General features: G+C 40.6%; 1 protein-coding gene across 1 annotated transcript in view; it reads left to right on the forward strand.

The window, feature by feature from the left end:
• ttll4 (tubulin tyrosine ligase-like family, member 4) overlaps window positions 1–23,700 on the forward strand; it is a 70,562-nt gene extending 46,862 nt beyond the window's left edge. The window contains exons 21-27 of the mRNA XM_083784075.1: window positions 1,540–1,674; window positions 13,862–13,999; window positions 15,849–15,957; window positions 16,431–16,674; window positions 20,342–20,409; window positions 21,125–21,192; window positions 21,533–23,700. Of these exons, the coding sequence (XP_083640201.1) occupies window positions 1,540–1,674; window positions 13,862–13,999; window positions 15,849–15,957; window positions 16,431–16,674; window positions 20,342–20,409; window positions 21,125–21,192; window positions 21,533–21,689 (919 nt within the window). The 3' untranslated portion in view covers window positions 21,690–23,700. The remainder of the gene's footprint in view (window positions 1–1,539; window positions 1,675–13,861; window positions 14,000–15,848; window positions 15,958–16,430; window positions 16,675–20,341; window positions 20,410–21,124; window positions 21,193–21,532) is intronic.
• Window positions 23,701–27,544: the final 3,844 nt, after the last annotated feature.

Genomic DNA, 27,544 nt, shown 5'->3' on the forward strand with positions numbered 1-27,544 from the left:
TTTAAACAAGATTTTTTTACAAAAATGTTTAGATTTTCATTATCGTGAGAACGATGGCTTCCATTTTTGCATTGCAACTTTTCAGGACTAGAAAGCCTGCGGTTTCTATTAGCTTGTATTCCCCATCGATGATGTCACTGTCCACCAGTGACATCATCGATGGGGAATACAAGCTAATATGGAGTAAGTCTTGACTAGTGTACAGGGTTTGATGAGGTCTGGCCATATATGGAGTGTCTTGACTAGTGTACAGGGTTTGATGAGGTCTGGCCATATATGGAGTGTGTTGACTTTATTTGTATAGTACCTTTCATGACATGAAATGCAGCTCAAAGTGCTTTACAGAACAATGGAGAATAAAAGAAAAGCAAGGCAACGACATTAAAAAACAAGCAGTAATGCAATACAGTGAGGACATGAATAACAAAAAAATTAAATATCAATTAAAAGCAATGTTGTAGAAGTGGGTCTTGAGCTAAGCTTTAAAAATGTCTACAGAGGCTGCCTGACGAAGGTACAGTGGGAGCTTGTTCCATGCCGTCGGCCCGTAGGAGCAGAAAGCTGCTTCCCCGTATTCTTTAGTTGACATTTCTTTAGGCAAAGCGAGCAGGCCAGCAGTGGAAGACCTTAGGGGGCGGTTTGGGACATATTTAGGCAGGCAGTCATGTAGGGAGGAAGGTTTGGGACATATTTAGGCAGGCAGTCATGTAGGGAGGAAGGTTTGGGACATATTTAGGCAGGCAGTCATGTAGGGAGGAAGGTGCGAGACCATTGAGAGCTTTATAGACAAGTAAAATAATTTTAACCCATTGGTGGGAACCCCTTTTGGTGTAAGCATTATGTTATTATAGCAGATCTACGAGCTTGTAGGTCTGCTATTTTTGAAAGATCGAAGAACGACTGACAACGAAACATAGCTTTTTCAGAAAACTGTTGGGATTTAGAAGACATTTTTAGAATCTGATCTCAGGTCAGAATCACTCCAGGATTGCAGTGAGATTAATCGAGATTAACCAATTCTGACCTGAGATCAGATTCATACGAGGTTTCCACTGGACACACACACACTGATCTGATTAACCCATTCTGACCTGAGATCAGATTCATACGAGGTTTCCACTGGACACACACACTGGTCTGATTAACCCAGTCTGACCTGAGATCAGATTCATACGAGGTTTCCACTGGACACACACTGGTCTGATTAAACAAATGAATCTATGCCCACCAGTAGTACAGTAAATAACCCATTCTGACCTGAGATCAGATTCTAAAAAATCTCTTCCACATTCTGACAGTTTTCTGAAAAAGCTGTTTCTATGTCAGTATTCCTTTGATTTTTCAAAAATAGCAGACCTACAAGCTCGTAGCGCGCGACTCGGTGGCGCGCTACGAGCTTGTAGGTCTGCTATTTTTCAATAGCTAAAGCATAACGTAATGCTAACACCAAAATGGGTTAAAACGTATAAATATACAGAGTAAATGTAATATAAATTAATGGAGTAAATGTACTAATATTAAAACGTACTTGTGTTTCAGATCTGACCCCTACGTGAACTCCCTCGTTAAGGCCAACCTTAGCTCCGCCTCCAGCTGCCACGAACTGTTTGGATTCGACATCATGTTGGACGAAAACCTGAAGCCATGGTTACTGGAAGTAAACATTTCACCAAGGTACGTTGTCATTAGGGCTGCGAATCTTTAGGTGTCCCACGATTCGATTCCGATTCTTGGGGTGACGATTCGATTCAAAAATGATCTTTTCGATTTTTCCGATTCTCGATTCAAAAAAGATTTTTTCTTTTATTCTAAAGCAGTTTTTTTTTTTTTTTTTTTTTTTAAACAATTAAATAGAATTTTAGCATGATCTACTCCAGTCTTCTGGCGTGAAAGCAGAGTACATTTAGTAAAAAGCTTGTATAATTGTAAAGGTTTTATCAACTGAATGATTTCAACACACAAAGGTTAAATCCAAGAGTAAATGTCTCATTTATTTAGCTTGCACAAATTTTAACCAGTACAAAAGTTACAAAATGTCTTCTCACTCAATACCAGAACAATACATTAGTATTAAAACAGGTGTAAAATAAATACAATTGGCAGGCTTAGCTTAGCTGGTAGTAAATGCACTATGCAGAAACCCAGGCCATAATGCATTGCATGCACAGGTACATTTGTGCAAGAAAAAGAACAAAAATAAAGATATTTTTTTGGAAAATGAGAATCGTTTCTGAATCGGACGGCATTAGAATCGTGATTCTAACTCGAATCGATTTTTTTGGACAGGCCTAGTTGTCATGGTTACTGGAAGTAAACATTTCACCAAGGTACGTTGTCATTAGGGATGCACCGAAAACTCGGCCACCGAAAATATTCGGCCAAAAATGGCTAAAAATGTATTTTCGGCCTGTTCGGTTTTGGCTCAAATAGGCCGAAAAAATATCACCGATTATTAGTAGTAGTGGTCCTAAAGTTGTGAATCGATATAATTCAACAAAACTGCGGTGAAAACACAGATGTACAAGCCCAACGTGCTGTGCATTGCGACAAGTATAGATAACTTGTAGATCTGCTACTTCCAGCGCAGGAAGGGCGCATGCTTATGGCGCTCTTTAAACCGTTTAAATGCGGGAACGGGAGATTCACGTGGTTCGATTCCCAGTGCTTCGATGCGGGAAAGGGAGATTTACGTTTACTGCATGTTTTTATTGATAACTTTCAATGGCCTTTCTACACACCCAAGCACTTTAATCAGACCAGTGTGTGTCCAGTGGAAACCTCGTATGAATCTGATCTCAGGTCAGAATGGGTTAATCAGACCAGTGTGTGTCCAGTGGAAACCTCGTACTTTTGCGGGGCCCGCTCCCCCGACCCCCCCCCCCCCCCCCTCCCAGATTCGCTCCCCCCCCCTCCCAGATATTATTATTATTATTACTACTACTATTGCACCTGATTTTCACCACCATCATCTCCAGCATTATGTCCACAGAGAACATATATTTTCTAATTAAATTAACCTTTTTAAATTATAGGGTATACCACAAAGGCCATTCATTTTATAATCAATTTATTTTATTTCATGTTTAGATATGTTTTATGTTTAATCTCTTTCTTGTGGGTTTTTTTATAGTCTTATGGTCATCGGTGTGGGACATAGTATGATGCCAGTAGCCTATATGTTCACAGTGCTTCAGCCTCCCTTTCTTTATGATGTCGAGTTCCTTGCTCCATTGCTCATTAAATGTAGTTTTTCATTTCGGAATATTTGGTTTATTTATCTCTGCATTAACTATCGTAAAGTGATTGTGAGAGCACACATTCCACAACAAACAAACCGACCGTCCCACTGGCAGTGTTGCCAGGTTTTGGAAGAGAACAAGCCCAAAAGAAGCCTGACTAGGCTTAGTAGGCTATTTTATAAAACAAGCCCAAAGTCGCTTATAATTAAGCGGGCATGGCAACACTACGAACGTCTCCTCTCTCTTGACAGAGGGAGTGTGGCCGGCTCCCTGCGGAGTTGAGAAGCGCTGCGGAGATTTTAATACCCAGACGACGTAAATGACAGTTATGACACAAGCATTGTATATCACAAAAAAACGGACAATTATGTGTCCGGCCGGAGGTTGAGGTGGGAGGAGGACAGGTGGGTCTAAAACCGGACTGTCCGGCGTGAAACCGGACGTCTGGCCACCCTATATGAATCTGATCTCAGGTCAGAATGGGTTAACTACTAGCACTGGATGGTAGCACAACACTCCCTTTCTACACACCCAAGCACTTTACCTACTAGCACTTGATGGTAGCACAACACTCCCTTTCTACACACCCAAGCACTTTACCTACTAGCACTGGATGGTAGCACAACACTCCGATCACGTGATCACAAAAAAATAAAATAAAAAGATGCCTCTTCCCCCTCCCTTCCTGAAAACTCAGGACGGGAGGGGCTCAAATGCTCACTATCACACAATGGCGGCCCCGCATTGCGAGCGTAGCTACTATAGCTAGCCCTTAGCCAGATCACATTTCATGACATCCGATCGTATCTAGCTAGGCAGAGCTGTTTCTCACTCCCCCCTGCATGTCTCATAAATAATGACAATGGATAAATAATGGATGGATAAACAGTGCAACAGTTGCTCACTTCACAGGGGTGTGATTTTTATTATGATTACAGTATTAGTTTGTTTTTCTTATGAAAGCAGAGAGTCTTCTGTTTCATACGGTATATAGCAGGGGTCCTCAACTGGCGGACCTCTCTGCGGACCCTAGGCAAAAAAAAAAAAAAAAGGTCAGGCCAGCAAAAAAACAACTCTCCTAAGCTCAGGCCAGGCCAGCCACAGTCAATTTCAATTCAATTCAGGCAGTGTTGCTGCAGCACAACTACATTGTGTGTCTTATGTTAATGGAGGGAAGAATTTAATAATATAAATAACATCAGATGGTACATTTCTCATGTGAAATTGCTGCAAAGGCCCTCAAAATGTCCCCCAAGGGCCCCCAAAATTCTGGCGCGCGCTACGTGCGCGCGCAGTGTGATTTGGATTTGGAGTTCCACTCCGGGCCTGCACTCTGCACCCCATTATTGGTTGGTTGGAAGGGGATCTGATTTGTATAAGCTTGGCTTGACCATACTAAACGGGCATAGAGCCCCGCTCTCCGATGGACGCCGCGCATGGGAGCGGACCTCGGTCTTATTCAAAAAAATATTTGTGGACCTTCATCATTTCTAGTTGAGGACCCCTGGTATATAGTATGTCACTCATTCTTGAGATGAGGGACAAAAGTGGAAAAAACATGTCCCACACATAAGAGCCTTATTATTGTTAAAAATAAATTAATTTAATAAAAATAAAAGCACTTGCAAAGTTACATGTAATACAGTTGTGCATTATTATGCCATTCATTTCATTATAATTGTTTTCATATGCCATCTGAATTAGTTAAAAGCAGGCACTGTACCCAAAAACGCCTGTATTTAGCCTGTCCCCAGCAAGTGGTCATAATTTCAAACTGCTAAAAAAGTGTCTAATACTGTCACAATCACATAAATATACATACTAAATTAAAGTAGATTGTCAACAACATAGCAAACAATATACACAATAATTTTAATTTATTTTTTCCATTAGTTATCTCATATCAAATGTGTGTCCCACGTCTCCCGTCAACTCCGTCAGGTTTTTTAAAAGTCTTAAATTAATCAGAAAATATTGTCGACAGATTTAGCCTGAAGACTCCTTTTCCAAGTCCCGTTTGTATTTGTTGCAACAGTGGAGCACCTGGTCTGACAAGCATTCAATTGTTTGATATTTTAAACAAACAATGTTGATATCAGGGTGGTCACAGCTTTTACATGTCAACTCCGTCAGGACATTATTATGATCTTTGTTAAGAATTCCAAAATAATGTTTATTATTTTAGTTTAGGGTTAGGTTTAGCTAACAAATGAAGCAAAAACAAAATGGCTACATTGTACTACAGAGGGTTAAGATGAAAACAAATGACATTTTGTCAACTCCGTCAGACGTCAACTCCGTCAGGTTTTGTGTCTGACGGAGTTGACATGTATCTGACGGAGTTGACAAAAGTGTTCCTAAAACAATAAAGTTATAGTTTTTGAATAATGGGACGTATTCTAATTTGGCACACAGTTAGAGCATGCCTTAAGGAACATTTTTGGCTATAGGGCCATCACAGATTTGTCTCGTGGTGACCATGGCAGCCATTTTCCAAAATTGCCGCCACCTGATGTTATTTTACAATAACTCAAGTTCTACACCACCTAGGATCTTGATTCTGGTGACTAAGACTACATTTTCAAGGATGAGGGATACAGTGGTACAATTTAGATTTTCCCTGTGACCATGGCAGCCATTTTTCAAAATGGCCGCCACCTGCTGTTATTTTACAATAACTCAAGTTCTACACCATCTAGGATCTTGATTCTGGTGACTAATCATACATTTTCAAGGATGTGGGATACATTGGTACTATTTAGATTTGTCCTGTGACCATGGCAGCCATTGTTTTTCAAAATGGCCGCCACCTGCTGTTATTTTACAATAACTCAAGTTTTAGACCACCTAGGATGTTGATTCTGGCGACTAATAATACATTTTTAAAAGATGAGGAATACAGTGGTACTATTTAGATTTGTCCTGTGACCATGGAGGCCATTGTTTTTCAAAATGACCACCAACCTGCTGTTATTTTACCAATAACTCAAGTTTTAGACCACCAAGGATCTTGATTCTGGTGACTAATCATTACATTTTCAAGGATGAACTTTCTCTGGGAGGGGTCAGGGCTTATTTCAGCTGCAGGTTGAGTTGCTACTGACAGGACATTAAAAGGAGGTGGGCTTTCTGGCCTTTGACTTGTCCCTTTCAGGTACACAAGACGCACAGTTTGACTTCACTGGCCACTGCAGTGTGGCGTTGTATCTTGGTGGCCTCCTGCCAGTGTTTCTCCATCCTTCTCATGAGCTCTGTGTTCTGGGGCTCTGTTATAGTCAACTTACATTGTCTTGGCTGGAGATTGCTTTCCTGCAGGGTCCAGCCCAGTCTTGTGCAGATGGCTGCTGGCCCACCTGGAGGCCCCAACCTCACTTGTTCGGTTGGTGTGATTAGGTGGGGTGGTCTTCCCCAATCAGGATGAAGGGTTTGACCCTTTCAAACGGCAGTCTGGCCAAGTGTCTGTATTTAGTTGTGAGGCTAGATACAGGATACGATTGCTCACCCAGCCCCAGGTGACTTGAGGTGAAGGCTCCTTTGATTTGGTAACATTGCTTTGGTTGACATGCTGGGGACACAGAACGACACTGATGCCTTCAGTGTCTGCACATCCTGCCTGATAGTCCTGAAGGCAGATCTTCTGTCTTCAGTCTTTCGCTCACTGTTCACTGCTCACTGTTCACCTCAAGCAGGTCTTCAAGGTGTTTGCCTTTGCACAGGCTATATGGCTAGGACTCGTGCTTCAACCACTCAGAGAACTCCAACATGGTGTTGGTTGCTCCTGGGCCGCAGAGCATTGTGCGGCAGAATTCAGCTCTCATCTCTGGTGGCAGCTTTTTGAGGAGTCGTGCAACATTTGAGCCGCATCAAAGTTCTGTGTCTCCCTCTGGGCCTAGGGTAGACACTTGCTATTTTCCGTAACACTAATTGGTGGGGCTGTCCAAACTTGTTGTTTAGGTGTCAATCGGGTCTCTGTTGGTGAAGTCGGATCTAGGTGGTCTAGAAGATGAGTTAGTCAGGGGATTATTAATACAATCTGGTAATAAATTCCTTATCAAGAATTTTCTTCACCAATGTGTTTGGAAGGGTGTCTACTAACATATCCGCTGAAAGTTGGGGTACCATCAACAACCTATATAAGGCAAAATGTTCATTATGCTTTAAGTAGCATGTGACATGTCAAACTAGGGAGTTTGCATGATTCTGAATGCATTCCAAGCATTAGCTATGCACGAAGAACACTCCTTGGGCTGAAAACGGCCATAGCCGTCATCACAAAATGAGGTCAGCACATTTGGGCCAGTGGATATATGGCCGAATTTAGCCGAAGGGGTTTGACCCCTAGTTTGGCCATAGACTCCCTAGTTTGGCCATAGCCACTTGGTATGGTACCCAACTTTCAGCAGCTGTCAAAAATGCCCCTAGGGTGGTTCAATAGAAACCAATGTGGGATATGTTAGTAGACACCTTTACAAACACATTGGTGAAAAAATTCTTGGTAAGAAATGTAATCACAGATTTGACATTATTCTGATAATATTCCCTGACTAAATTGGTAAAATAATAGCAGGTCCACCATTTTTGAAAATGGCTGCAATTGTCACAGGATAAATCTAAATAGTACAACTGTATTCCTCCTCCTTGAAAATGTAGCATTAGTCACCAGAATCAAGATCCTAGGTGGTGTAGAACTTGAGTTATTGGGAAATAACAAAAAGTTGGCGGCCATTTTTAAAAATGTCTACCATGGTCACAGGACAAATCTAAATAGTACCAATGTATCCCACATCCTTGAAAATGTATGATTAGTCACCAGCATCAAGATCCTAGGTGGTGTAGAACTTGAGTTATTGTAAAATAACAGCAGGTGGCGGCCATTTTGAAAATGGCTGCCATGGTCACAGGGCCAATATAAATAGTACCACTGTATTCCTCATCCTTGAAAATGTGGGATTAGTCACCAGAATCAAGATCCTAGGTGGTCTAGAACCTAAATCAGTTAAACTTGTCAACTCCGTCAGATGTTCGTCAACTCCGTCAGACGTTCGTCCCGTGATGTTTTTGTTAATTTCCAAAGAAATAGAAAATTCGATGTTAAATATTTTGTGCATATGTATTGAAACACCAACTGAAATGATACGTAATGATGATTTTTTTTTTTTTTTACATGGTTTTCATGTTATAATATTGAAAATAGAGGTTGAAATGACGGATTTGAGAAATTGGATATTTCATAATAGTGTGATATTGGAAAAAAACAATATTAAAATAATTGTATTACTTAACTTGATTACTGAAAGCCAGTATAAGATAACTGAGGACTTTATATTATTGTTGAAATTATCAAATTCAATTAAAAAATATTTTAGTGTGTCTGACGGAGTTGACATGAATCAGGTATTAAGTGCATAAATGTCCCATTTTAGAAAGAAATGTTATGCGAAAAACCTGTTCCTTCTCAATATTGGTAGTTGAGACCTGTGTCTACAAATACATCCATTTGATTTGAATGTATCTTAAAAAAAAAAAAAATCCAGTTTGAAAAAAGTTTTGTCCCTTATCTCAAGAATGGGTGATGTACATGTCGCTATATAGGCCTTATTTTGTGAATAATAGTTGTTCAGGTCCATGCCTTCTCTAAAGTTCTCTCTGGTGGGCGCAAGCTGCATTCAATAGCCAATTACTGACAAACTGTACATGGGATCAATGTGTATATTGTTTTCCTCCTAAAAGTAGACATTCAGGGCTTTCATTCAGTGTATGGTATGTATATGATATTATTTGTGTTCATTTTTATATCTGTCTGTCAATGTCTGTCAACTTCAACCTTCCATATCTCTGCTGTTCTTTCAAGCGAGCAGCGTGCAGGCAAAAGCAGGTGTTAGGTCAAGGTCAATATCTCCAGAATGGAAGATGGTAAAGTTGGGCTTTCTTTTGATGTATGCGGTGTGATTCTCGCTATAAGAGTTTCGTGGCAGTTTGCTGTGGGCCCCGAAACAGTTCCTTCGTCCAATGTTAATCCCTTAGCATAGCCCAAGACAGCCAAGCAGAATAGGCTAGCAGCAAGAGTGTTAACCCTTGGACTACCAATCCCAATTTTTTAGTTTGGGTAACAAATTGGCATATTTTTAATTCATCATTTTCACATTAATAGAAATATCTGGTGGTTTGAACAGATGTTTTTTTTTTCTTTTTTCATTGCTAGTGTATTCTCTCGAATTGCCACCAAATGGCGGGAACGCACCAATATGCTGATTTTGGCCAAAATAGACGAATCTTCCTAAGTCACTTCCGGTTCAACGATCGACAACATCCGGTAGTATTTTGACCCTAGTCACTAGCTTGGCTGGTCCGGATTGCTAAGCTAATGCTATATTTTTCATAACTAAGTCAAATTAACCTCAAATCAACCCCAAAACATCGCAAAATATCACATCTTTTACAGCGACGCACATAGAGACGGTGCGCGTGCACGATAGCGCACGGTCACGCGGATTTCGGCCGTTTTTTGGTAAATTACATCCAACATTAGGGATATTAGCGAAAAAATACAAATTTTTGCTCCGTTGAACCCTAGATAACTGACATTTATTGACATTCCGTTAATTCCGTGAACGGGAGGTTTGTATTTTTTAGCAATAATCCGTTTTTTCCGTTAATTGTAGCCCAGGGGTTAACTATGCATCAGCAGCCAGCGACGCTGCGACAGTCACAACACACGAGCAGCAGACGCATCCGACACAACTTTATTGCACACATCTGTGCTTTCATCCACGCTTCCATAGCCTTTTAAATCGTATTTCCCATCCACGGGCACGAGCAGTGATATCAGCAGCTTCCACCCGATCTGTGGTGGTGTTCTGTTGTCTGACGAGGGGAGCTACCAGCTAGTAGCTAGCATGGGAGCTAACGTTCCATATAGTTAGGAGTCCTCCTTATAACACTATACTTTCCGTTCCCCAACCCCTCACACTCGCTGCTGCGTTTACACGGGCAGACACAAAGACGAATGGGAATATTATTTGGAGCTTTAACAATGAATCGTTGCATCTGCCCGTGCTTAATGGTCAGGGTTTCACTGCCCACAGCAGGCAGACCTGTCAAAACTATGCACTTCCCAAAACTCAGATTCATGCCACCACCTATACATTCAAACCCACCTCTGGAATATTGCTATCTCATTTTACTTTAACCCTCTAAGACCCAGCGTTGCTTTTTAGCAACAATTTTATTTTAATTGATTACTATTTTTATTTATTTTTCTGTTCTTTTTTCACCTAAACGTCATCAGTGATGTTCATTGCAATGCCATTGGTCATGATATTTGCATATAAATACCCCCCACAGAGGCTGAAATTCACACGAATTAAAAATGTCTGGACTTTTGAAATTATTTTAACATAAGACTTTTGACCTTTACCCTAATAAAAGTAGGTAAAATAATTGTAATATATGTTTTTTTGTGATCATTAGAATGTCTAGAACATGTTTTATTCATTATTGTGAAAGATATCCCCCAAATGTAAATTATTAATTTATTATATTATTATATAATTATTATACATTTTTCATCAAACTTATTTTTGAACATATTTTTTAGTCTTAGTCCTAGTAGTACGAAGTAGTAGGTTGAAATCAATTTTTTGCAAGTAGAAATTAATGCGGGTCTTAGAGGGTTAGTTCATTTATTTTATATTATTCCATAGTCTTAGTTTTTCTCTAATAAAGTTGTTTTTATTTGTTTTCTCCTCCTTGAAAAGTGTCTTTAAGTACTCAGAGAAGCATTATAACTATTAGTATTACTACTTGTTTTATTGCCTATGCTTATGTAGAAAAAAAAGCTCACTGCTCAGGTCAAATAGGCCTATTGATATGCGATTAAAATGTTCTTAATTGAGATTAATTAATCACAAAGCCTCAAATTAATTAGATGTTTTTTAACACTAGGAAGTCTGAGCAGCCGTTCTGACCGAATTTGAAATTTCAACGTTTATTTTCTTAGCCCATGGAGTCCAGAGAAAGTTCCCCTTGCATGACTTTGTCTAAATATTCGGTTGAAATCATCTCTGTTTTTTTTTCCATTTGAAACATTTTGTAAATATGATTTTAGGCATATATCTCTTACTCAGTCTGACTATAATCGGCCCAATCGACCGCCGTCACCCTTTCTCCCCCTCTCATCTTTTGTTTGCGCTGCTTGATAATGGTGTTAATGGTGATTCCCCGACATTTACTTTTCACTTGATATCGTTTCGTAGAGAGCGCCTACACAACCGATTTATATACCAAATGAAAGCCCCAATTCCATAGTTTACATGGTATTTTGTTTTTTTTAAAATGAGCAAAAAATGAGCGAGTTACGGTGGTTATGGTGGTAGGGGTGGAGAAAAAAAAAGAACACACAAAAGACAGCTGGAGACGGCATTGTTGTTGTTCAAGCCTGCATTCCATGTCCAACGAATTAAATCATATACGTTTGGCTGGTTAATTAACTTGGAATTTGTTTATTATTTTGATAAGATAATAGGAATATGAATACAATGATTATTATCATTGTTATTATTATTATTATTGAATGCTCGGTTAGACTCGACCCGACATTTACTTTCCATGAAGCGAGAACGCTTGCCGATGCGCGATACAAAATAAAAAGTGTTTGAATAATTCCAACCAGATAGACCTCCCGAACCGCTAAATGTTTTGTCAGTCAAAAGAACAGTTCTTTCTGCAAGCGACGTGGAACTTATGTAGGCATGCTGCTGTGGATTAATTTGTTCTGGCATATAGGCTCAATATCGCCAGCTCTTTGTCAGTCAAAAGAGTTCAGCCTCTGTCCGTCCTTCTTTATCTGTAAACTTTTTCTCTCTCTCTCCCTCTCAGGGAAGCATGCAAATGTTCATGAATTCAATAACTGCACGATGTTTTATAAACAGCAGCTGAGCTGGTGTTTCTCCTCAACATGCAGTGCATTTCACGTGTGGAGTTTATTTTTTGTATCACCAGGCTGCAGGCTTTCTATTTAGTGTCTATTTAGTGTGCAAGGCTTACATCCGGTAAGCCACTGTATGCGCTGAGTTCCATACACAACACATACACGAACCGTATCCTCTCCTCACCGGATGTTGAATTCACAGTGCTAACGGCCGTATTCTGAACGATGTTTTTTTATTAATTAAACTGATATAACAACATAACGTGGCTAATAATTGTTTATTTGGAATGTACTTTGGCTGGTAATTTAGGTAAATATAACGCGACTCACTTGTATAAGTAATTTACCGCGGACAGGCCGCATTTAATGCAATACATTGGCTTTAGTAATGTTGTTAGCTTATAATATTAGCAACTGTAAGCTAACGGCTGGAGGACTACGGACAATCCGGTCAATAACATAATTACACTTAAACATTAATACAATTATGTCATGTTTACATGCCTAGTCAAGCAGTCTGTACATCGCGTGGGGTGACATATATTAATTACATCGATAACACACAAGAAAAGACAAGTGATCTTGCTCTTTTGGAAGGAAAAAAATTACAACAAAAGGCAGCAACGTGACACTCTTCCATGGCTATGTTGCAATATAGTACTAACGGGCAACGGCAAAATATATATTTTTCACATGTATTATTAGTTTTATACATTTTAGGAGTGAAAACATGTGTTAAGAAACATATTATGATTTAATTCGTTGGAAATGGGATGCAGGCTTGAACAATGTCTTCTCCAGCTGGAGAGGGACGTGTGGGGGAGAGAATGGCCAATCAAATCGCACCAAAAACACGGTCCCCCTGACCCCCAGCCGACTGAGTAGTAGTGATTTTTTTTCAGACTTCGTAGTGTTAATGGACCCATAAGTGTTTATTAATTAAGTTAGCGTTTTCCAGGGTGTTCTAGAGAAGGGAGAAGAGTCTGGGACGTGTGGAGCGTTTTCCAGGGTGTTCTAGAGAAGGGAGAAGCGTCTGGGATGTGTGGAGCGTTGTCCAGGGTGTTGTAGAGAAGGGAGAAGAGTCTGGGATGTGTGGAGCGTTGTCCAGGGTGTTTTAGACAAGGGAGAAAAGTCTGGGACGTGTGGGGCGTTGTCCAGGGTGTTCTAGAGAAGGGAGAAGAGTCTGGGACATGTGGAGCGTTGTCCAGGGTGTTCTAGAGAAGGGAGAAGAGTCTGGGACGTGTGTAGCGTTGTCCAGGGTGTTTTAGAGAAGGGAGAAGAGTCTGGGACGTGTGGAGTGTTGTCCAGGGTGTTTCAGACAAGGGAGAAAAGTCTGGGACGTGTGGAGCGTTGTCCAGGGTGTTTTAGAGAAGGGAGAAGAGTCTGGGACGCGCAGAGCGTTGGCAAGGGTGTTTTTGAGAAGGGAGAAGAGTCTGGGACGTGTGGAGCGTTGTCAAGGGTGTATTTTCGGGGCGCTAGCCGCCTTTCCTATATTCAGCTTCTAGTGCAAAATGTACGTAAACTTTGTCCTTCACAAACATTAAATTCCAAGTTGACAACTTGCATGTCACTGTTTTAAACATGTTTTTGTAATAACAAATTACAAACAAACCTGCGTGTGCACTGTGCGTGTGCGCGCGTGCGTGCATGTGTGCGCGTGTGTGTGTGCGTGCGTGCGTGTGTGTGTGTGTAGCCTCCACTCCAACACAGCTCTGGACGTCAGGGTCAAAGGTCAGATGATCAGAGACCTGCTCAACCTGGCCGGCTTCCACCTGCCAATCAAAGAGGAGCCGGTCACGCCCCCCTGCAGTGCCTCTGGCTCCACCTGCAGGTAGGAGGACGCTACTGCAGCTACGCTACGCTACTGCAGCTACGCTACGCTATGCTACTGCAGCTACGCTACGCTATGCTACTGCAGCTACGCTACGCTACGCTACGCTACGCTACTGCAGCTACGCTATGCTACGCTACACTACGCGCAGCTACGCTACTGCAGCTACGCTACTGCAGCTACGCTACTGCAGCTACGCTACTGTAGCTATGCTACGCTACTGCAGCTACGCTACTGTAGCTACGCTACGCTATGCTACGCTACGCTACTGCAGCTACTGTAGCTACGCTATGCTATGCTATGCTACGCTACTGCAGCTACGCTACGCTACTGCAGCTACGCTACTGTAGCTACGCTACTGTAGCTACGCTACACTACGCACAGCTACGCTACTGCAGCTACGTTATGCTACGCTACTGCAGCTACGTTATGCTACGCTACTGCAACTACGCTATCCTACGCTACGCTACTGCAGCTACGCTATGCTACTGTATCTATGCTACGCTCCTGCAGCTACGCTACGCGCAGCTACGCTACGCTACTGCAGCTACGCTACGCTACTGCAGCTACGCTATGCTACTGCAGCTACGCTACTGCAGCTACGCTATGCCATGCTACGCTATGCTACGCTACGCTACTGCAGCTACGCCTAGAATAAATAAAGAGGATAGGGCACAGAGGCGTGGCCTAGGCTCCTGCGGGAGGTTTGCACATGCTCAGTGTAAACAGGAACTGCGATGATGGAGTGTTCCAGCAGAGGTGCTATAGCTAGAAAGCTCATAACTTGTGATCTAAATAATGAGATCCAGAACAGTTGAGAATTAAACAGCAGCCACCCTTCCCTTTTCAAATGTTTTGTATCATCCACAGCACTTGAATGAACAGTATCCATGTTCCTTTGTCATTTCACAACGTACTACATGTACTAAAGAACATGGAAAATTCACAAAAGAAAATATACAAAAACATTAACATTTAGTAAATGTACTTGACCTTTATCTTTCAGTTTGTTATACACAACATTCTTTCCACAGTTATGAAATTGATTAAAATCAAATGATTTAAAATAAAAACAAAATCAACTTTGTACTATTCTCTTTTTTTATATCCCTTTTATTATTTCAGTTCAGGGTCAGCAACTCTCATGCACCTCTAGCCCCTCTGCTGGAACACCCCAACATCGCAGTTCCTGTTTACACTGCACATGTGCAAACCTCCCGCAGGTGCCTAGGCCGCGCCTCTGTGCCCTATCCTCTTTATTTGTCCTAGAGCTACGCTATGCTACGCTACGTTACGCTATGCTATGCTACTGCAGCTACGCTATGCTACTGCAGCTACGCTACGCTACTGCAGCTACGCTACTGCAGCTATGCTACGCTATGCTACTGCAGCTACGCTATGCTACTGCAGCTACGCTACACTACGCCTCTGCAGCCTCTATAACACTGGACAGACAGGCAGGCAGGCAGACGGACAGAGCTTTAATATTGTGATAGAAATAATTGCTAGTGTTACAGTGTGTAGTTGTGTGTGTGTGTGTGTGTGTGTGTGTGTGTGTGTGTGTGTGTGTGTGTGTGTGTGTGTGTGTGTGTGTGTGTGTGTGTGTGTGTGTGTGTGTGTGTGTGTGTGTGTGTGTGTGTGTGTTTTCCATTAGTGTCTATGTGGTGTGTTACAGAGTGTAGTAATGTGTGTGTGTTTTCCATTAATGTCTATGTGGTGTGTTACAGTGTGTAGTAATTACAGTGTGTAGTAATGTGTGTGTGTGTGTGTGTGTGTGTGTGTGTGTGTTTTCCATTAGTGTCTATGTGGTGTGTTACAGTGTAGTAATGTGTGTGTGTCTCCCATGCAGTGTCTATGCGGTGCGCGCCGGTCGGGGGGGAACAGGAACAGGAAGGAGTGAATTGTCGACGGACGAGAAAGTGAAACGAGCTTTCTACCTCACGCAGCGCACGGAGGAGGTGCACGCACACACACGCACGCACGCATGCACACACGCACGCATGCACGCACACACACACACTCTGTATCAAAAAGAGTCACAGTGTGTATGTTTATATATTCTATTTCTATATGATCCTATTTCTATGTTTATATATTCTATTTCTATATGATCCTATTTCTTTGTTTATATATTCTATTTCTATATGATCCTATTTCTATGTTTATATATTCTATTTTTATATGATCCTATTTCTATGTTTATATATTCTATTTCTATATGATCCTATTTCTATGTTTATATATTCTATTTCTATATGATCCTATTTCTATCTTTATATATTCCTATTCTCAAGAGCGTCTGATGAATGGCTACATTGTAACCTGTGACTTCCTGTGTCTCCATATAAGGACTTTCTGTGTAACTGTGACTTCCTGTGTCTCCACATAAGGACTTCCTGTGTAACTGTGACTTCCTGTGTCTCCATATAAGGACTTCCTGTGTACGGTGCTAGACGTGCTGACTCCGTCCGACGTGCAGGTGTTGGCGGAGAGCGAGGACGAGCTGAGCCGCCGTGGGGCGTTCGAGAGGGTGTTCCCGTCCGCACGACGTCCGTCTGGGACCGCACGAACCCCGCCGGCCACCGCGCGATACCTTCGCTTCTTCAGTGTCCCGCGATACCTCAACCTGCTGCTCAACCAATGGGAAGCCAGATACTCTGGATGCAGGATCAATGGTGGGGTCTGCGCTCACGTGCGTTGCGTTGCGTTGCGTTGCGTTGCGTTGCGTGCGTGCGTGCGTGCGTGCGTGCGTGTGTCTTGTTGTGAACTTTAGTTTAGCACGTTTAGTTTTCATCATAAAAACCTGACAGACAGTAAAGGGTGTTTCCATTGGTTCAATATGTTCATTACAACACACAGACGTAAAGGGTGTTTCCATTGGTTCAATATGTTCATAACAACACACAGACGTAAAGGGTGTTTCTATTGGTTCAATATGTTCATAACAACACACAGACGTAAAGGGTGTTTCCATTGGTTCAATATGTTCATAACAACACACAGACGTAAAGGGTGTTTCCATTGGTTCAATATGTTCATAACAACACACAGACGTAAAGGGTGTTTCCATTGGTTCAATATGTTCATAACAACACACAGACGTAAAGGGTGTTCAGTAGCATCGATTTATGAAAAGAAATCTAAAACCTGAGGTGTGAGGTTTTGTTGTTTATATATATTATATTATACTGTGAGATAGATTTGTTTATATATATTATATTATACTGTGAGATTGATTTGTTTATATATATTATATTATACTGTGAGATAGTTTTGTTTATATATATTATATTATAGTGTGAGATAGAGTTGTTTTAGAGTTGTTTACATATATTCTATATACTGTGAGATAGAGTTGTTTACATATATTCTATATACTGTAGTTGTCAGTAATCTGATCTCTCAGAAAACAGTTTAAATGAACGAAATTGCAATTCCACAGAAATACGAGTAAAAGAAACAAAAGGCTTGTCGTTCGGCTTGTCTACGGAATGGAGATATGGTTCATATATATTATATACATAGTGAGATAGTCTACAGAATGGAGATATGGTTATATATTATATGCATAGTGAGATAGAGTCTACAGAATGGAGATATGGTTATATATATTATATACATAGTGAGATAGAGTCTACAGAATGGAGATATGGTTATATATATTATATACATAGTGAGATAGAGTCTACAGAATGGAGATATGGTTATATATATTATATACATAGTGAGATAGAGTCTACAGAATGGAGATATGGTTATATATTATATGCATAGTGAGATAGAGTCTACAGAATGGAGATATGGTTATATATATTATATACATAGTGAGATAGAGTCTACAGAATGGAGATATGGTTATATATATTATATACATAGTCAGATAGAGTCTACAGAATGGAGATATGGTTCATATATATATTATATACATAGTGAGATAGAGTCTACAGAATGGAGATATGGTTATATATTATATACATAGTGAGATAGAGTCTACAGAATGGAGATATGGTTATATATATTATATACATAGTGCGATAGAGTCTACAGAATGGAGATATGGTTATATATATTATATACATAGTGAGATAGAGTCTACAGAGATATGGTTCATATATATTATATACATAGTGAGATAGTCTACAGAGATATGGTTATATATATTATATACATAGTGAGATAGAGTCTACAGAATGGAGATATGGTTATATATATTATATACATAGTGAGATAGAGTCTACAGAATGGAGATATGGTTATATATATTATATACATAGTGAGATAGAGTCTACAGAATGGAGATATGGTTATATATATTATATACATAGTGCGATAGAGTCTACAGAATGGAGATATGGTTATATATATTATATACATAGTGAGATAGAGTCTACAGAGATATGGTTCATATATATTATATACATAGTGAGATAGTCTACAGAGATATGGTTATATATATTATATACATAGTGAGATAGAGTCTACAGAATGGAGATATGGTTATATATATTATATACATAGTGAGATAGAGTCTACAGAATGGAGATATGGTTATATATATTATATACATAGTGAGATAGAGTCTACAGAATGGAGATATGGTTCATATATATATTATATACATAGTGAGATAGAGTCTACAGAATGGAGATATGGTTATATATATTATATACATAGTGAGATAGAGTACAGAATGGAGATAAGGTTCATATATCTCTTAAGTATATTATCAGATACTTGCATGTGTCATTATATTATTATCACCACTTTTACCCGGATGCAGCTCAAGTGGAGTAAGGTGGTTTTCTCTCAGTTCTTATCAATGACGGAGAAACCTCTTAACTCCACTGAACATGGATCTCCGAGTTTGATTATCACACATACACGCACGCACACACACACGCACGCACACACACACAGACACACTTCGTTATTTTTGTTAATCTTCCGTCAGTGCTGTCAGTGCACCCCCCCCCCCCCCCCACACACACACACACAGAGCAGAGTTAAGTGTTTCTACTGACAGTTTGAGGATGAAATGGAGTTAAAGGAGAATTCCATACTAAAAGGCTTTCTTACCTTTCTTTGTAGTTGTTACGTCCCCACCAAAGAGGTCCAGGTGTTATTTTGTGAAAAAGCTCCTTATTGGCTATTTCCCCTACCATAAGCCCTCAATGAATTGCATTGAATTGAATGGGGCTATGGGGTGTTGTGCTAATTCACTGATTCCCATCGCTCAAAATTATAATTTCTTTGTATATATCCTCTCTTCATAATGTGAATAATATCCCAAGCGGCAACACTTTACTACTTCTTTCGATGGAAATAAGCAAATTAGCATAACACCCCATAGCCCCATTCAATTCCCATTCAATGCAATGCAATTCATTGAGGGCTTATGGTAAGGGAAATAGCCAATAAGGAGCTTTTGCACAAAAAAACACCTGGACCTCTTTGGTGGGGACGTAACGACTACAAAGAAAGGTAAGAAAGCATTCTAGCATGGAATTGTCCTTTAAGAGGTTCTTTCAGAAGCTCTTTTTGATACTTTCCATTGGTAACTTCAATATGTTCATAACAACACACAGACGTAAAGGCTGTTTCTATTGGTTCAATATGTTCATAACAACACACAGACGTAAAGGGTGTTTCTATTGGTTCAATATGTTCATAACAACACACAGACGTAAAGGGTGTTTCTATTGGTTCAATATGTTCATAACAACACACAGACGTAAAGGGTGTTTCTATTGGTTCAATATGTTCATAACAACACACAGACGTAAAGGGTGTTCAGTAGCATCGATTTATGAAAAGAAATCTAAAACCTGAGGTGTGAGGTTTTGTTGTTTATATATATTATATTATACTGTGAGATAGATTTGTTTATATATATTATTATAGTGTGAGATAGAGTTGTTTTAGAGTTGTTTACATATATTCTATATACTGTGAGATAGAGTTGTTTACATATATTCTATATACTGTAGTTGTTCATATATATTATATTATAGTGTGAGATAGAGTTTGTTTACATATATTCTATATACTGTTAGATAGGGCTGTTCATATATATATTATATATATATATTGTGAGATAGGGTTGTTCATATATATTATATATATATACTGTGAGATAGGGTTGTAAAACAGGACTATTTTAGTCATTTGAAATGTTTTACTTTTAGTCTAGGTTTTACATTTTAGTCGACTACATCTACAGTTGATTTGTTGACCACGAGTACGTGTTAATACAAACTGTGTGTGTGCATGTCTGCGCGTGTGTGTGTGTGTGTGTGTGTGTGTGTGTGTGTGTGTGTGCGCGTGTGCGTTCTGTGCATGTAGGTATTGAGCTGTTGAGGTCTCTCTGCCAGAAAGGAGTTCATCTGGGGACAACCGACCCTCTCTACATGGTGAGACTTTATTATTAATAGTTATTACTATTATTATTACTATTACTATTACTATTATGATACCTGACAATATAAAGAGACACCACTGGAGTTTGCATGTCCCCTAGGGTAGGTACCCTCACATGTTCTCCCCGTGTCCCCTAGGGTAGGTACCCTCACATGTTCTCCCCGTGTCCCCTATAGGGTAGGTACCCTCACATGTTATCCCCGTGTCCCCTAGGGTAGGTACCCTCACATGTTCTCCCTGTGTCCCCTAGGGTAGGTACCCTCGCAAAAACATACCGTAATCGTGGTCTCTAAACTGCCTCCCCCTGGCCAGCCGGGGTGCCTGATGGAGGGGAAAGGAACTGGTCGGAATAATGTGTTCCTTCCTGGGTTGCAAAATCATGGGATAAAAATTATATGAAAAAAGAAAAGCGGGGGTTCTGGGTAATGGAGTCCTTCTATGGAGAGTCATGGCGGCGAGCATGGGATTCTGGGTAATGGAGTCACAATGCAATCCTATTGGTCCCCTCCTCAAGGACCACAGGTGGTCACGGGACCACTGGTTGAGAACCACTGGTCTATTGTAATCCTGGGTTACGTGTGTGTGTGTGTGTGTGTGTGTGTGTGTGTGTGTGTGTGTGTGTGTGTGTGTGTGTGTGTGTGTATGTGTGTGTGTGTGTGTGTGTGTGTGTGTGTGTGTGTGTGTGTGTGTGTGTGTGTGTGTGTGTAGTGGTCCAAGTGCAGCTACGTCTCCAGATTTGAACACAGACCCTGTCAACCCTACAGACCCACATCAAGGTACGTGCACACACACAGACACACACACACACACACACACACACAGACAGACAGACAGACAGACAGACAGACACACACAGATATACACACACAGACACACACACAGACAGACGGACAGACGGACGGACAGACAGACAGACAGACAGACAGACAGACACACAGACAGACACACAGACACGTGCCACGCTACGAGCTTGTAGATCTGCTATTTTTCAAGTCTAACATAAAGCTTGTAAAACACCAAAAGGGGTTCCCGTCCTGAATGGGTTAACTAACGTTTGTTGTCCCCTGTTGATGATGTCACACTAACCGTTGTTGTCCCCTGTTGATGATGTCACAGTGTTGTGGTGAGCCGCTGGTCTCGGTCCCGCCTCCTCGACTCGGACAACGATGACACCATCGATGACTCGGACGAGGAAGAGGAAGTCCACTCCGTGTGTTCCAGCATACCCAGCCCCGCCTCTAGTCCCGCCCCCAGCCACCAGCACACCCAATGAGAGCCAAGCCCTTAATACTTAAGCCAATGAGAGCCAAGCCCTTATTACTTAATGTAAATGAGCTAAATTATTCGCCTCTGGGTTGACGTTCCTCCATTGGCGAATAATTTCGCAAATTCATCTTTTAATAGAACTGGAGGTTACTTCCGTAACCGTGGTTCTGTAAGGAAACGAGCAAAGTCATTTATTTAGCGAATGAAACTTGGTTTGAACCATGGTTACTTTGTAGGTTACGTTGTAACTAGGGATGGACTTCGAAACCCGATACTCAAAGAAATTATCGATAAGCTTTGGGCTTATCCAGTACCCGGTATCGATAAGCTATGGGCTTATTGAGTACCCGGTATCGATAAGCTTTGGGCTTATCCAGTACCCGGTATCAATAAGCTTTGGGCTTATCCAGTACCCGGTATCAATAAGCTTTGGGCTTATTGAGTACCCGTTATCAATAAGCTTTGGGCTTATCCAGTACCTGTTATCAATAAGCTTTGGGCTTATCCAGTACCCGGTATCAATAAGATTTGGGCTTATCCAGTACCCGTTATCAATAAGCTTTGGGCTTATCCAGTACCCGGTATCGATAAGCTTTGGGCTTATCCAGTACCCGGTATCGCTTATCCAGTACCCGGTATCGATAAGCTTTGGGCTTATCCAGTACCCGTTATCAATAAGCTTTGGGCTTATCCAGTACCCGATATCAATAAGATTTGGGCTTATCCAGTACCCGTTATCAATAAGCTTTGGGCTTATCCAGTACCCGGTATCGATAAGCTTTGGGCTTATCCAGTACCCGGTATCGATAAGCTTTTGGCTTATCCAGTACCCGGTATCAATAAGATTTGGGCTTATCCAGTAGCTGGTATCGGTACATACTCGATAATAAATAGTGCAGATCCATAAGAACCCGTCTCGATAAGCCTGATCCATAAGACTGATCGATCTGCCTGATCGATCAGGCTGATCGATAGATAAGACTGATCGATAGATCAGGCTGATCGATAAGGCACTCGTTCATCAATAAAAAATTACGAACTCCATCCCTAATTATTGTAACCGTGGTTACACAGTAACCGTGGTTACACAGTAACCTTTTGCTGCTAACGGTTGGTTTGAACATTTTGATTGACTGCAGTTTCTTAGAACTGATAATACTTGATATGTTAATGAGTTTATTACAGTTAATTACATTATTATCTACACAGGCGACGAGCCAGCGTTACCACGGCGACAGTGTTGTTTTCGTCGACTAAAACTATGACGAAAAGTGTTCGTCAACGACCTTTTTCCACTGACGAAAACTACATGGAAACTTAAATGAAAACTAAGCTATGGCGACTAAAACTAAGACTAAATATACTGACAATTTCGTCAACAGATCCAGTATAAGTCATTTTACACTTGGTTGCATGCTGAAAATAGCCGATCTACAAGCTCACAAGAGCTTGTAGATCTACTATGTTCAGCAAGTGTGAAAATCAGTCATTACGACGGCATCAAGGCCTTTAGGTCGACTAAATCTGCCGTAGATTTAGACATTCCAGGTGACTAAAATGTGACTAAAACTAAATGAAAACTATGTGACTAAAACTAAAATAGAAACCTGCTGTCAAAAACAACACTGCGCGGCAACGAGCGAAAGGGGGGCGCAGCTGTCTCGTGGTCATGAAAGTGGGCGGGGCTTATCGTCATGTATTCTAATGAGATTAAAATGTTCACGTACTCTAATGAGATTCAAATATTCACGTATTCTAATGAGATGCCATGGTTGACGATGTAATAATGTAATTAACTATTAATAACGGTAACTTTATTAGCAATGTGATTGGTTGTTGCTTTCTTTTGAAGTTGTAATGATTTAATCGATATGTTCTAATTGTCTATAATAGATTTATTGGTTTAATCTATATTTTCTAATGTTTGATAAAAAGGGCTATAATATATCATAAAACGCTCAGGTTTCCAGACGGGTTTTCACAATAAAAGCTGACGTATGAAGTTATTGTTCAGACATGTTTTCACAATAAAAGCTGGCGTATGAAGCTTATGTTAAACTACGTTTGTGATCGTGAGTTTTCATTGGTTGAATGGAAATCATCGGTTTAACATGGTTGTTTTTCATTGGTCGATTGGAAATCATCAGGGGGCGGTGTTGTGTGGATATAGGAGGTTAATGTTTAGTATTTAAATAATAATATACACTAATAGCTCTTATTTTACAGTTTCCTGTCTGCCTGCCTGCCTGCCTGCCTGCCTGTCTGCCTGCCTGCCTGCCTGCCTGTCTGCCTGCCTGCCTGCCTGCCTGTCTGCCTGCCTGCCTGCCTGCCTGTCTGCCTGCCTGCCTGCCTGCCTGCCTGCCTGCCTGCCTGCCTGCCTGCCTGCCTGCCTGCCTGCCTGCCTGCCTGCCTGTCTGCCTGCCTGCCTGCCTGTCTGCCTGCCTGTCTGCCTGCCTGTCTGCCTGCCTGTCTGTCTGCCTGTCTGTCTTCATAAGGGATTATTTCACTGTTGTGTGATCCTAATTCGACTGTGACTTGACTGACATGAAGGCGTGTGCGTGTGCGTGTGTGTGTGTGTGTGTTAAGGGTGTGTATAAAGTAAACGCATACAACATCCTGTTCAGTGACACCTGACACTGTCCTGTCATCAGGGTTCTCAACATGTGGCTCTGGACCCCTCAGAGGGTCCTATAGACCCCTCTGTCCTCACAGAGGGGTCAACATGTGGCTCTAGACCCCTCTGTCCTCACGACCCCAGCTTCAGGGTAGGGTCGCTCAGTGGACGACCCCAGCTTCAGGATAGGGTCGCTCAGTGGACGACCCCAGCTTCAGGGTAGGGTCGCTCAGTGGACGACCCCAGCTTCAGGGTAGGGTCGCTCAGTGGACGACCCCAGCTTCAGGGTTAGGGTCGCTCAGTGGACGACCCCTGCTTCAGGGTAGGGTCGCTCAGTGGACGACCCCAGCTTCAGGGTAGGGTCGCTCAGTGGACGACCCCAGCTTCAGGGTAGGGTCGCTCAGTGCGGGCACTCTGCACACCCGGTGTTATTATTATTATTTGCCAGTTTTAGCTCTTTTTTTAGCTCATTTTCCAGACTTCCGGAACTGATCATGAACTCGGAAGTTGGACAATGCGTGTTTATGTATAGAATTGCATTGTATATTTCCCATAGACATTTTAAAAAGTATTTATTTAAAGACCTTTTAAGCGTCGTACGAAGCCAACTCTTGTCATGACAACTCATGACAACAAACAATATTTTGGACCAAACAAATAATTACAAAGAAGAAAAACAACAAAATAAAGTGTTTTCTTCTACTTTCTAATTCTTTGTATGGCCCAAAACGTTGTGTTTATTACAAGAGTTGTCTTTGTCCGCGGCGTAAACGTCTTTAAATAAATACTTTTTGAAAAGTCTATGAGGAAAATGAACAGGGATTTCTTTTCCGGGTCTCGAGGGGGCGTGGCTGCGACGCTCTATTGTACATCTGTATAATATAGTATGTATAGTTTATATCCATCCATCCATCTTCAACCGCTTATCCGTAGTCGGGTCGCGGGGGCAACAGCTCCACCAGAGAGCTCCAGACTTCCCTCTCCAGAGCAACATTAGTGACTTCCTCCTGGGGGATCCCGAGACGTTCCAAGGCCAGTGAGTCGATGCGTTTCCTCCAACTGCGCCTTGATCTGCCTCGGTCTCGATCTAGCTCAAGGACACTTCGACACTGACTCTGGGGGAGCACACAGGGATCGAACCGGGAACCTTGCGGTTCCCATCCGGCCACTCTACCGCTGATCCACCGCAGCCCCCTAGTGGCCACTCTACCGCTGATCCACCACCACCCCTCTCTCACACACATGCAGGGACATTATGCCATAATGCATCATCATACATAAACACACACACACACAATAAAGCTTATGTAAAGTTGGCAGCTGGCCATCAGGTGTGTGAGTCACATGGTCAATATTAAAACAGGACACACACGTACGCACGCACATGCACACACACACACACACACGATGAGCTACAGATGAGGTGATGAGCTGTCATCGACACGTCTACTGAAACATGTATGTGACATTTTCATTATTAATTATTATTTATTATTATCATTTTTATTGTTATTATTATTCTATTGTGTTTATTATTATTCATTACGTGTAGTTTAAATGTTTGCTTCATTTGCTTCATTTTGGCGATACGATACAATTCAATGATTTGAAATCGATACAGTAACTATTTAAAATACATTGAAATTATTTTAAACTAAGTAATTAAACCCCTCTTTTTATTTATCTTCTACAAATTGCTAAATACCACGCACAAAAATATAGTATTGATTCAATCGATTATTTCCATTGCAAAACGATACACGATGTTACTGTGTTCATTTATATAACGATACGATACACGATGTTAATGTGTTCATTTATATAACGATACGATACACGACGTTACTGTGTTTATTTATATAACGATACGATACACGATGTTACTGTGTTCATTTATATAACGATACGATACACGACGTTACTGTGTTTATTTATATAACGATACGATACACGATGTTACTGTGTTCATTTATATAACGATACGATACACGATGTTACTGTGTTCATTTATATAACGATATGATACACGACGTTACTGTGTTTATTTATATAACGATACGATACACGATGTTACTGTGTTTATTTATATAACGATACGATACACGACGTTACTGTGTTCATTTATATAACGATACGATACACGATGTTACTGTGTTCATTTATATAACGATACGATACACGATGTTACTGTGTTCATTTATATAACGATATGATACACGACGTTACTGTGTTCATTTATATAACGATACGATACACGATGTTACTGTGTTTATTTATATAACGATACGATACACGACGTTACTGTGTTTATTTATATAACGATACGATACACGATGTTACTGTGTTCATTTATATAACGATACGATACACGATGTTACTGTGTTCATTTATATAACGATACGATACACGATGTTACTGTGTTCATTTATATAACGATATGATACACGACGTTACTGTGTTCATTTATATAACGATACGATACACGACGTTACTGTGTTTATTTATATAACGATACGATACACGATGTTACTGTGTTCATTTATATAACGATACGATACACGATGTTACTGTGTTCATTTATATAACGATATGATACACGACGTTACTGTGTTCATTTATATAACGATACGATACACGATGTTACTGTGTTTATTTATATAACGATACGATACACGACGTTACTGTGTTCATTTATATAACGATACGATACACGATGTTACTGTGTTTATTTATATAACGATACGATACACGATGTTACTGTGTTCATTTATATAACGATACGATACACGATGTTACTGTGTTCATTTATATAACGATACGATACACGACGTTACTGTGTTTATTTATATAACGATACGATACACGATGTTACTGTGTTCATTTATATAACGATATGATACACGATGTTACTGTGTTCATTTATATAACGATACGATACACGATGTTACTGTGTTCATTTATATAACGATATGATACACGATGTTACTGTGTTCATTTATATAACGATACGATACACGATGTTACTGTGTTCATTTATATAACGATACGATACACGATGTTACTGTGTTCATTTATATAACGATACGATACACGATGTTACTGTGTTCATTTATATAACGATACGATACACGACGTTACTGTGTTTATTTATATAACGATACGATACACGACGTTACTGTGTTCATTTATATAACGATACGATACACGATGTTACTGTGTTCATTTATATAACGATACACGACGTTACT

This window comes from Protomyctophum parallelum (genome assembly GCF_964188405.1).
Source record: "Protomyctophum parallelum genome assembly, chromosome: 15".
NCBI classification, from domain to species: Eukaryota; Metazoa; Chordata; class Actinopteri; order Myctophiformes; family Myctophidae; genus Protomyctophum; species Protomyctophum parallelum.